Source organism: Streptopelia decaocto, assembly GCF_964273445.1.
Source record: "Streptopelia decaocto genome assembly, chromosome: 17".
NCBI classification, from domain to species: domain Eukaryota; kingdom Metazoa; phylum Chordata; class Aves; order Columbiformes; family Columbidae; genus Streptopelia; species Streptopelia decaocto.
In genome coordinates, this window is record NC_138672.1 from 2,542,249 (window position 1) to 2,554,371 (window position 12,123).

Below are 12,123 nucleotides of genomic sequence, written 5' to 3' on the forward strand. Positions count from 1 at the left end.
TTTTTGCTTTGGGAGGAGAGGACGAGAACCGATGTACTGGGCTGGAAATCCACACTGCCATTTCCCCACTGACACTCAGGGCCAGAAGTGAATGACAGCAAGGGCTCAGCAGAGCCTAAAAGATCCCAGCGCAGCTGCGAGGAGCCCAGTGCCATGACCACCACACACGCTGCAGCTCCCGCGAGCGAGGCTGAAAACAATTCCAAGGGCATCTCATATCCCCTTGGCTCGTGACGGATGCACAGCTCACCTACCCCCACTCTGCAGCCCCTTGCTGATTCGATTACAGTCCCCATCTCTTTGATTGAATTGAGCATCAAGCGATGCTATTGAGAGCAAAGTGCCCCCTCCCTCCCGCCCAGGCTCAGCTGGTGAGGCTGCCCGGCCCCCACCCCCTGGGAATATTAAAGCCAGGAGAGGAGATGGCCCTCTGGTCCAACGGCAGAGGAGAAAGTCACCACCCCTATGTGTGTCCTGGGTATTGAGGGGGCACATGAGCGGCCAAAATTGCATTTATCCAATCTGTACATATTTTACTATCATTTCTGCGCTACAGCAGCGGCGATCTCAGCATTTTATTCCTTCACAGTGATATTCAACCTCTCCAACACATTTCCCAATGGAAAAGTTCTGTTTCTCCCTTTTCCATCAACCTGCTCCCCACAAATAACGTGCAACTGTGTGTTGTGGGCTGAGCGCACACCAGTTGCCTCTACAGCACAGGCTCTTGTTTGCAAAGCCCTTCGGGATGCAGACAGACAGAGGGCAGATGGGGGAAGGACAGACTGATACATGGGATAAAGCTCCACCGGTGACACGTGTGCCCTGAGCCCAGTCCCGGCCAGGGGACCGAGCACCAAGGCTGCAGCAGCAGCCGGTGGACGCCGGGCCCTGCGCACGCTCCTCGCTTGGAATGGCTCTGGGAACCGGCCTCCCCGCTATTGTTTTCCTTCAGGGAGGCTGCCGCTTCGCCTGCCAATATTTACAAAGAGAAAACAGGGCTTAATCTCGCAGTGCTGGGAAAGGAGGATGCAGATGGCGTGAAGGGGGCGTTTGCGACCAGATAAAGCGAGCGACTGAAGTGGCTGCCAGTTGCTTTCTGACTGCCTTCGCCCAGCGCTTGAAACAACATGTTATTGCGGGTGCTGGGTGCCGGCTGGCGCGGGAGGCCCTGGTGAGCCTGCGGCTCCGCGCCGGACCCTGCAGCAGCACAAGAGCCTAGGTTGGGGCTGCCTGTGACATTCTATGACACTTATGACCCATGCTGACAGGAGGAAAACACAGGGTGTGTGTCACAGAGGAGGCCCAAAAAGCCAACAGGAGCCCCTAATGGGCCCTGGTACAGCCCGGGTTTATCCGCAGGAAAAGGTCCCTTTTGCTCCATGGGAAAAGCTCAGCTCCGCAGATGCTCCCCCAGGGTGAGACCCAAGCCCAACAGCACCCATGGGCAGGTGACAGGTCAGGGAGAGCTCCTGGTCACCCCAACAGACACCAGCCCAAGGGGGACTGTTGGGCCTGTAGCCCATCAGTCAGCCAGGGACCTCCTGGAGAACAGCACCACAGTGCAGGAGGGACCATAACCCCACACACCAACACCCAACACTGCAGCCACGTCCTGCTGTGCAGGACCCAGCACCACAGCATCTGGCACACAAGTGTGGCTTCACACGCCACTGCAAAGCCAAGACATAGTAATAACCATGAGCCAAACTCAGCCTGCTGCCTCCAAAGCCTCGAGCTCAGTGAGCAGCCCAGCCTGGGGCTGCTCTCGTCTCGCTGCCGCCTCCCCAGCTCGTCCTCGCAGGCGTGTGCCCAGGGGTGGTCAGGTCCTTGGGTGGATGTTCCCCCCGCAGACCAGGGGATGCACTTCTGCTCCTTTCACAGCCTGGTTGGGGTTGCAGAGACCTCTGCAGATCCCCAGCCCAGCCCTGCTCACGCAGGGTCACAGAGCAGATCACACAGGTGGGTCCAGGCGGTTTGAATGTCTCAGAGAAGGAGACTCCACACCCGCTCTGGGCAGCCTGGGCCAGGCTCTGGCACCTCCCAGCAAACAAGTTTCTGCTCATGTTCACATGGAGCCTCCTGTGTAGACACCCACCCTGGAGAAATTCACATTTTCCTCCGCAGGGTTTCTCGGGCAGCGGTTCAGGGCCAGGGCTCACAGCCCAGCTCTCCCCCGGCCTCCAACACTCACCGTTGGTCCGTGGCCAAACCCCACAGAGATCCCAGAGGGGAAGTACCTCGGAAACAGGCTCCAGACTACAATAGCTTTTAAATCGCAGAGCAAACCTTCCACCGGCGAAACAGCAAGCCCTGGGAATATCCTGTGCACAAAACACAGGCAACCACTGGCTGGTTATTTCATAACCCGCCGAGCAAGGTCTGATGAGAAAGTTCAGTTTGCTCCTGTGTGAAGCTGTGCGGGGGGGCCATGGGCACCACGGCTCTTCCTGTGGATTTTGGATGGCTGGGCATGCTGGTGCTGCTCAAAAAGCAAACCCTGGCAGTACCAGCAGGGGTCCTATTGAAAGCTGGGATGGCCAAAAGGTGACGGAATCTCATGGGTGGTTGATGCTGTGCACAGAAGGGCACAGCAACCTCCACGGAGAAGCACAGATCCTTGCTGGCTGGGTTGTTTTCAGACCAGGGAGACTCTTTAGATGAAGGTGAAGGATAGATGTGCCCATCCTTTCTTGAGACACCCACGGCTGGCTCTTTGGAAATGGGTTTTCCTTGTCCTACAGACACCCATGGACTGGGAGAAGCACCAAGACAGCAAAGCGGAGCTGCCACTTTGGGGTGTGGAGACACCAGTGACTCCAGCTCACCCCAGGCCAGTTGCCCCTGTTGCACTTTGATGCTGCTGCTAAGGAGAGAGAAGGAGAAGGAGTGATTCCATGGGAGCATCACGTCACAGCCTGGGGGGTGCTGAGCCTCCAGGAGGAAAAGCCAGCCTGAAGAACCAATTCTACCTGCTTTGGAGCAGCCAAGGAGGACACAGGGCTCGGTCTGGTTTTGCAAGGCTGCAGGTTGTCCTTAAGTGGTTCATCTGGCAACAGGCTGCACAGGCTGCAGCTCAGACTTCTTGACATCACACACAGAGAAATCCAGGGCCTGGAACCAAGCATTCTTTGGATGGAGGAAAATGGAAACCTCTCTTCAGGAAAGAGCAAAGCTATTGCTGCAGGTGTGATGGCAGAGGGATTCGGCGTGTGCAGATGGAGCATCCAGCTTTTACCTCAGCTGGGTGACCCATAGCGGTGAACCCAACACAGCCCTGCCCAGTGAACCTCTCAGCATCCCAGAAATAAGCCACTGCTGGCAAGACACACAGGAAGCAAAGCAAATATCAGAGAGCAGGAAAGGATTTTTCATTTGGTGACATCTCCTGAGCAGCACCAGTGGCACAGCTCGGGGAGAAGGAGCACCCAGGCTGGACAGGAGTGGGAGCAGCAAGAGGAAAGCAGAGGAAGAGACTTCGTGGTCTCTGTGACCTTCAAATCCAGGTAATGAAACTGGTGAGAGCAGCAGGGCTGTGTCTGGATTTTGCTCTACTTGACCGATCCCGACACTTCCAGCCTTGTCTGCGGTGCCGTCTCCACCACAGCCCAGAGGATCTTTCAGCTGCTGCGGCAGGATGAGCCCATCTGACAACTAACAGCCCACAGATCTGACAAATATTATCTATTTCCCTATTACACATTAGAAGAAATTGAGATACAATTTCAACACAGCACGCAGTCCACTTCACAGACACAGGCTTCTCTCTTCCACCTCCTCCCACCCGCACACAGCACCCGATGCAGCTGACGCTTGATTTTCTCTTACCAGGAGTTCCAAACCCCCTGCACCTCCACCCTACAGTGCTCTGGCATCCGCGGGGACTGTCAGAGCACAAAATTCAGGATTTTGTGTCAGAGTGAGGTTGGGGGACTCCTAAATCACCACGTTTTTTTTGCAGTTAAACCCTCCTGGCTTTGGGGCCAGATCCGGGCACAACTCGTGGCTCCACGTCTCATTCCCAGCCTTGAGGTTTTTCTAAGCTCATGTCTCTAAACTGGCCTTTTCACCACTGCATTTTGTGGGTATTCTCCTGTGCTTAAGAACCAAAGTATCAATGGAGCATTTGCAAAGGAGGGATCAGACATCTCACAGGGAGCGGAGTAACCGGGCTGGGGTCGGGAAACCACAACAGCAGAGCCCGGCCCAGGGCAGCAGATCTTCCTGAATGCTGGGAAACGGGAAAAGGGAACAACTTCCTTTGCTTTGGTCCCCTGCCAAAACCATCCCGTTTACTGCTGGAAACAAATCCAACACAAAATGCAAGTCTGCTGGCTGTCACTTTGAGGTCAGAGAACAAAGGAATGGGAAATTTGACTGAATCCCACACTTCTGTCATCACTGATGGTGTCTTCCCGCTGCAGGAGCTCGTGGCTGCTGATTTTCCTTCCCGCAACAAGGTTTTATCAGTCACTTCTGACCCTCGCAGAGCTGTGCGTATCATTTCTCTTTTCCCCACCATCACATGAAAACACATCATCAGCTTTCACCCACCTTACCAACGAACCCTCACCGCTCTGTCACTGACCTACCCTCCTTATCTCCTACTTCTCCAATTTTCAAGTCATACGCACACTTAATCAGCCACGAGTTGCTGTTTTCTACCATGTCAACGATGATTTTGCAATTAAACAAGAGCCAAGGCTTCCCAAGCAGAGCGATACTCACAAATGATGATGTTGAGGTTTCAGACCAGAGCTTTTAACTCTTTATTAAGCACCACAGCAATTTCCTATCTTTCTAGGTTTTCAGGCCAAATGTTGTGTCACATCAAGCCAAGTGCCTGGGAGGACATTTGCTCTAGCTGTGCTCCATCTGTACTCTTTATTAATAATTACTTTAAGGTCTTTACTAAAACAATTCACCTTAGGTGTTCACGTGGTTGGGCAGGTTTGATGTCAGCTCCTGGTCTGTCCTTTTGCCCCGTTTCCTATCACCAAACCATCCACCTCAGTGTCCTCTAGATCTGCCAGGACAGAGCCCCAAAAAAGCTCCTTGCAAACTCTTCAGATGACACATCCAGAACAGCTGACTTCAAAAATTACCTAGATGCACAATGTCCACCAAGCCACAGTGTGTCCCTGAGCCTTAACATCCTCTGTAAACTGATTTTCCAGCACTCACATCCCCTGTACGGAGATGGGAACCTCGGTTCTCCTCCCTCTTTTCCTGCAGAACAGAAACGGGCAATGCCACATTGCTAAGAGCATTCAATTAGTCACACTCAGCCCTGGGAGTTGCAAAGAACACTTCAGGCAATTAATTCTGTTACGGACCAAGTGAAGACTATGGAGTCAAGCACATTTATACAAGCTACAATATCGTCCCTCACTACAGCAATGGTGCATTTTAAAGAACATTTGTTCAAATCACAGCCTTGGCAACAGCCAGGACACAGCTCAAGGATGCAGGGATGGGTCTGCAGAGAGCCAGGGCATGGGACAAGGGGGGACAACAGGGGACAGCGTCACTTCTCTGACACCTGTCTGGAGGATCTCCCGCACAGAGTTCGGATGCACATCTCCAAGGTAAAGCATCAATTCACTACAGTCTGCGAGTGTTCCCATCACAGCAGGCCAAGGAGTTGCTACTGGAAACATTTTCTGTTGGAACAGTTCCCCAAAGAAACTCCCATGTCTGCAGATTAAAACTTCCAGAGAGTAAGATCAATGTTGCTAGCGCTTTTCAAATGAAAAACTTACTGCGCTATTTGATTTCGAAGTCAATTCAGTCTGAAGATGTTGGGTTGGAATCACAAACTTCTTACAATGCAATAAACCACTGATCTGCAGTTTCCTATCAGTAGGATATTTCCGGAGCCGGGAGGGTGTGAATTCAGCCCTGGACCACATTCCTGTCGCCGGGCTGGTTCCTGGTGAGGCCACCGATTCCCACCACACAGCAAAGGTTTTACATCACAGGAGTGTCTGTGCCCTGCAGGGAAGGGGTGGGGGGAAACGTGGCCAAACCCCCACACCCCATATTCTCTGGGGTGCAGAAACACGGGTTCAAGCTGAATCAGCCCAAAGCTTTCACAGGTGAAGCCTGAACAACTGACTTTAAACTGTTTCATTTGGATTTGAGATACTGAAGTGAAACAGACTAAACCAGGTTTGCAAGCATTGGCAGCACTTTTTCCCATTCCAGGTGGCAAACACACAGATGAGACAAGGTCCCAGGAACACACACATTCCTCAGATCAAAACGTTGCACCTTCACTTCCAAAATCCTGGCTGGTTTATGCACTGTGACTATCGCAGTTACCCCACGACCACCATAAGGAACAGACACCTCAGTGGGGAACCTTCACTATTGCTGCATTCTTTCCAACACTAACCTCGATTTACCCCTTTCCTTCCAGGAGGCCACATGTGCCACCAGGATCGGGGCCACGTCCACTCAGGACCTCCAAACAGTGCATTTCATATTCTGAAGAGCCTGTAAAATAAACGTCCCTTCTGCTACACCAGGCTATAAAGATTACTGTTTGCTCTCCAACTGTAAATAACCAGAATGCACAGGACTTAAACTCTGTGGAGTGATTTATTTCCACGTGATTAGACAAGATGACCAGCAGTATCTTTTTTATGACACTCCAGTTTCCCTGAAGGTTGGAATTTTCTTTCTTGTTTAAAATAAATTAAGCAACTCACAGTCATTTAAACACACTTCTACATAGGATCACGCCAGATCCAAACACAAAAATGTGACCTTATGGGTCAGAACATTACTCACAAACCTTCCAGATGAGCAGGAGCAGGAGACGGCAGCTGAAGGCTTTGGCAAAGAGCTGTTCCCGCAGCAAATGCAGCCAGCCCGGCCCCGTGGGCTCCCTTTCAACTTGCAGCAGCTCTAAATACATTAACTGCTCATAGCAGATGATTTGTGGGTAAGAGACCGCGGTACAAGAGCTTCTACCAACCTCCCAGCCCCATCACGGCAGCGCAAGGGATGTGTCTGCCCATGTCATGGGGACAGAAGAGCTTGGATAATGACCACTAAACCCCCCCAGACCCATCGTCTCCACACCAGAGAGGACCAAGCGGTGGAGCTGAGGCAGAAAAGGCTCCCAGTGGGGTAAACTGCCAGTGACAAAGCCAGGGATAGAGCAGGACAGGGGAGAGACCTCTCAGGGTGACACAGGAGAAAAAGAGCCACGTCCACATGCTCATCCCTCCCTAATGCATCCTTACACAAAGCTTTCTTAGCTGCCACAGCAGACAGAATCCCAGCCTGGCTGGGTTGCAGGGACCTCTGTAGATCCCCAGCCCAGCCCTGCTCACGCAGGGTCACAGAGCAGATCACACAGGTGGGCCCAGGGGGTTTGAATGTCTCAGAGAAGGAGACTCCACACCCGCTCTGGGCAGCCTGGGCCAGGCTCCGGCACCTCCCAGCAAACAAGTTTCTGCTCATGTTCACATGGAGCCTCCTGTGTTTCAGTCTGTGCCCGTTGCCCCTCACCCTGGCGTTGGGCACCACTGAACAGAGTCTGGTCCATCCTCTGACACCCGCCCAGAGATATTGATCCCATTGATCACATCCCTCTCAGCTTCTCCAGCTGGACAGCCCCAGCTCTCTCAGTGTCTCCTCATCAGGAAGATGCTCCAGACCCCTCAGCATCTTTGTGTCCCTCCACTGGACTCTCTCCAGTAATTCCTTGTCCTTCTTCAACTGGGGAGCAAGCAGTGGGACAGTCACAGCTGCCAGTAGAACCCCAATGGCACCAGGAGTGTCCCCAGGCCAGCACCCCACCAGGGGTGTCCCCCAAGCCCCCCCAGCCTGAGCTCAGCCCCAAAGCACAGCCAGCCCCTCTGTCTGGGAAGCCATCCTTGAGGGGAAACCCTCTGGTTCCCATAGTCGGGAAGGAGGATGAGCCTTGTACCAGGGCAGGAGGTGACACAGCTGGGACATCACGTCCATCGGGCAATGGGGAGAGTCACGCTGGGCTGGCCCAGAGACCCCCAACAGCCCCACTGAAACACAAGAATTCCATTTCAGTGGGCCCAAATCCCAGCTGTCATTTGACAGCAGGCCATGCCTTGAATATACCCCGCTGCAAATATAACCCAAACACCCCCAACAGATGCTCCCACCAGCATCTAAGCCCCCGCAACATCCCTGTGTGCAGCCAGCATGCAATAATGGCTTGAGAGGGACCGTCCCCTCCTTGCCACAGGCTGCCAGGGCTTAAAACCTCCTGGTGACGCCCCCACAACCCTGTAACTAAAGCTTTGCTCCCAAAAAGCAAACACAAAGAATAAAAGATATATGACCTGAAGGCGACTCTCTTCTGAGCTTCCCTGCAAGAAAAAGATGCTTAAAAGCTCCCAGACTGGCACCCATGGCAGTATCCCAGCATCTCAGAGCCTATCGCTGTTCACTTGAGGTCAGTCTCCACCGAGGACAGATCATTAAGTCACACAAACCCTGCACTGCAGAAGTCAGACATATCTGCTCTCACGCTTTAACCACCGGCCTGTGTCCCTGCAGCCTGGTCCCCCCTCAGGACTGGGACTTGCAGGTCCCCGTTTCCCAGAAGAGCCGTGGGGAAGTCGGGAAGCACCGTCCTCGCTGCCGACTCACAGCCATGTCCCCCTCTCTGTGCCTCAGCTTCCCTTTTGAACCAAAATTGCCCATTGCCGGACAGTCTGACAAGACTTATGGCTCCAAGTGCAACTGTCCCCTTGCCCTCGAAGCTGTTTCTACCTGTGCTACGTACTCACAGAAAAGCCGCTTTCTCCTTTCATTGCAACAAAAACCCAGCTGGAGAATCACCTCCTACCCGCAGGCAGGATCTCCCATCGGCCTGATCTCCCCAGCTCAGTGCAGACACCGGCACCAGCAGTTCTGGGGGGTGCAGGAGGGAACATCCTGCTCGGCTTTGAGTGGGGGGCTGCCCTGATGTCACCTGAAAGCCACGGGCTGGCACCGCAGCGTGTGAGCAGCTGCTCCTGGGGTACAGGGCTGTGGCAGACACACGGGAAGCTCCTTCTCCACTTGCAACCTGCTCCAAAATACCCTGGGCGGACAGACAGAACAAAAAGGGGTTTGCAGAAGTCTGGAAGTGTGGCCAGTCCAGACCTACTGTCCTCTATGGGGGAGCATATGCATTGTAAAGCAAATGTTTCACATTTTCTATACGGCTACTACACTCCAGCTGCAGTGGATGCCACAGACTTCGGTCACCAGAGCTGTGAGAGCCATTTAAGCCCATCAGAAGAACGCTCAGCACTTCATCTTGACAAAGACAAGTCTTCACTTCTCAAGATCTCATGAATCGCAGCCAGTTCTCTTTCAGTCACTTCTACTCAGCCCAAAGCTTCTAAATTCAATGTCAGGCTCCAAATGCAGGAGAAAACGCCGGAATGCCTCACCCCGCTGCCGGGTGTCGCTGCCCAACACCCATCACAGCGTCTCCGAGTGACGGCACAGGATCGGCCGGGCAGGGAGAGATCACGCGAGTCTGACGTGATGCAGCTCCTGCCCCACCGCCCCGGCAAGAAACACAGGGGACAAGGAAGGAACAAGAGGGAAAGGCGAGAGGGAACTCCTCGGCCCATGGGTACGCAGTGAGTCGTGCCTTGGCCCGAATCCCAGCCACTCAAGGTGAATAACTTTCTTATTCTGAACGTTTGCATCCAACTTTCACAATAGCTTATTATTTGGCGGTGCTGCTGAGCAACGTTTGCCTCTCTCCTCTGTGCCCTGGGGAATCTTTCACAAATCCAAATTTCCACCCTGAGAATACAAGGCCTTGAAACCAGGAACACCGTAAAGTCACTGGAAAAGGAAAAGAAAGCTGCAGCATTCAATGATTAAGGAGGTCCAGTCACCACAAACCAATTTTGCAGTCTCCTTGGCTGCTTCATGACACAAAAGTAACTGTGCCAATGTCTAAGTGATCACAAATCTGTTTAGAGCATTTAGCCACGCACCGGCCACGTGTGTTTTTAGAGCTACAATTATATGTCTTTTAAATTGAGCTTCCTGATTTTATTTGAGGGCTTCAAGCCTGGCTGCTTGAATACAAGAAAAGCAAGATGCCTAAAACATAAAGACTAAACAAGCAGCAAGGAAATCTGCCCCCAGGTGAAAGAACCCCAAGATGAATCGAAAATGAGATGTAGGGAGGAAGATCCACCTACTGCGCCGGGGGTGGGGAGGAGGAAAAGCGACCCTGGCTCCGTGCTGCTCAGCCTCCCTGTTCACCAGCTCCTTTCAGCAGCTTCTTAATACATTCTGGCTACAGACAGAATTCTGGCTGCAGTCCTTTCCAGACCTCTAGCAAATTAGTTAAAAAGGCAGTTAAAATCAGCCTGTTCAGTGGTCCTTGCCCCAGCAGAAAGGATCAGAGTTGTCAGCACATGTTCAGCTCCCACTAGAAAGTTATTTTGCAAAACAGCAGCACTCACCTCTGCGAGGTAAAGGATGCAGAACTTCCGATCTTCTGAACCTATAAAGAAGAAAAAACAGCATAAAAATTAAGCTACAAGTGCAAGGAAAGACACTGGCAGAGGAACTGACCGAGAGGCAGCGATTAATGAATATTTATTGTTGTCATCCCGCAGTACCAGGCTGTGACCAGGCAGTGCTGTGTGCCGCATCTGCGGGGCCCCGGCGTCCTGCGTGGGCTTGCTGCGCCATCGCGGGTTCTCTTTTGGGTCTGTCCGTTCGCACGAAGGTTTGTTTCATCCAGAGGCCTCACACGGGCTCTTCTGCCCGACCTGCCCCGGTATGTGAACCCCGATTCCTTCCTGGGAGCGGCAGGGGTGCCGCAGAGTCCAACCAGCCATCCTGGGCACAGGGCTGGGTCTCTCCACATCGCAGCTCTGCGGATGCTGAGCTCTGAGCAGAGCAGCTCCCGTCCCGGCGTCCTCGGTCCCTCCCAGCCTTTGGTAGGGCTGGTGGTAGCTCTGTCTAGGGCCATCTGTCCCAGCCTCCATCAGTGCCCATGGCCGGGGTCACATTTGGGGTCAGTGTCTCTCCAGGGAGATGGAGCAGCATCCCAGGGTGCTGTGGAGCTCAACCGGCTCTGTTGGGCTGAGGACAAACCCCCCAAGCTACCACCAGCCTGGCACCGATCTGGAGACCCAGCCAAGGGACCTGCACTTGCTGGAGGCAAAGCAATGACCAACACTGCGACCCATGTCGCCCATGAGCAGCCCAGGTCAGCTCACTATCCTGCTGCCAGCTGTCCCAGGGGATGTGGTACCCTCCAGCTGCCCCACCAGGCTGGTTACTGCAGGCCTGGCATTCCCTGTGCCCAACAAAAAGGCATTCCTGAAGATTTGTCCTCATCTTCGATCCCTGCTGGTGAGACATAATTGTCCCCAGCCACAAGGGAAGCCAGCTCCTGGCACAGATCAGCCTCGCAGGAGGACACAAGGGTGGCGAGAGCCTGGCCCAGGTTGGCCAGAGGGGTGGTGGATGAACCATCCCTGGAGACATCCCAGGCCAGGCTGGACGGGGCTCTGAGCAACCTGAGCTGGTGAAGATGTCCCTGCTCATGGCAGGGGGGGCACTGGGGGAGCTGGGAAGGTCCCTTCAACCCAAACCATGCTGTGACTCTATGAAGCTGCCACAGGGTCACTCCAACTCACATGCCATCTCCTGGAACCAGCTCACTGCTTCACACAAGCATGCCCTGCGCCAGCTTCGCCCTTGGTAGCACGCAGCTTTCATAACCCTTTTAATGTCGTTATCTCTGCCATGAGATCAGCCCTGCAGCCTGGGCACAGCCGCAGATCCTATTCAAGGTGGTGTCAGCACAAGCTCTGCTTCACTTCAACAGCCGGAGCCGCGCTAACGATGCGAACAGGCTCTGTGCAGCGGTGGAAACACCCTGTTCCCTGGGGACAGCAATTCTTCTGCTGCAGGCAGCAGCCCAAATGTCGAGATAAGAGCTGTGACCCATTGGGGGCCTGGGATGCCTCTTGACTCACTGCATGGTAATGTGAAACCCAGGAAAGAAGCGCAATGGCCTGGAGCCACTTGCAGGACGTCCCCTTCCCGCTGCCCTTTCGGGGAGCACAGGCCTCCGCTGCCAGCTTCGTTTTTAGTGTA

The 12,123-nt window shown here is 53.7% G+C and overlaps 1 protein-coding gene across 2 annotated transcripts in view; it reads right to left on the reverse strand.

Annotated features, from left to right (window-relative positions):
* The window catches only part of RGS3 (regulator of G protein signaling 3), an 83,263-nt gene that overhangs the window by 26,911 nt on the left and 44,229 nt on the right, over positions 1-12,123 (reverse strand). For both annotated transcript variants that reach the window (XM_082067560.1, XM_082067561.1), the window contains one exon: positions 10,473-10,513. In XM_082067560.1, the coding sequence (XP_081923686.1) occupies positions 10,473-10,513 (41 nt within the window). The remainder of the gene's footprint in view (positions 1-10,472; positions 10,514-12,123) is intronic.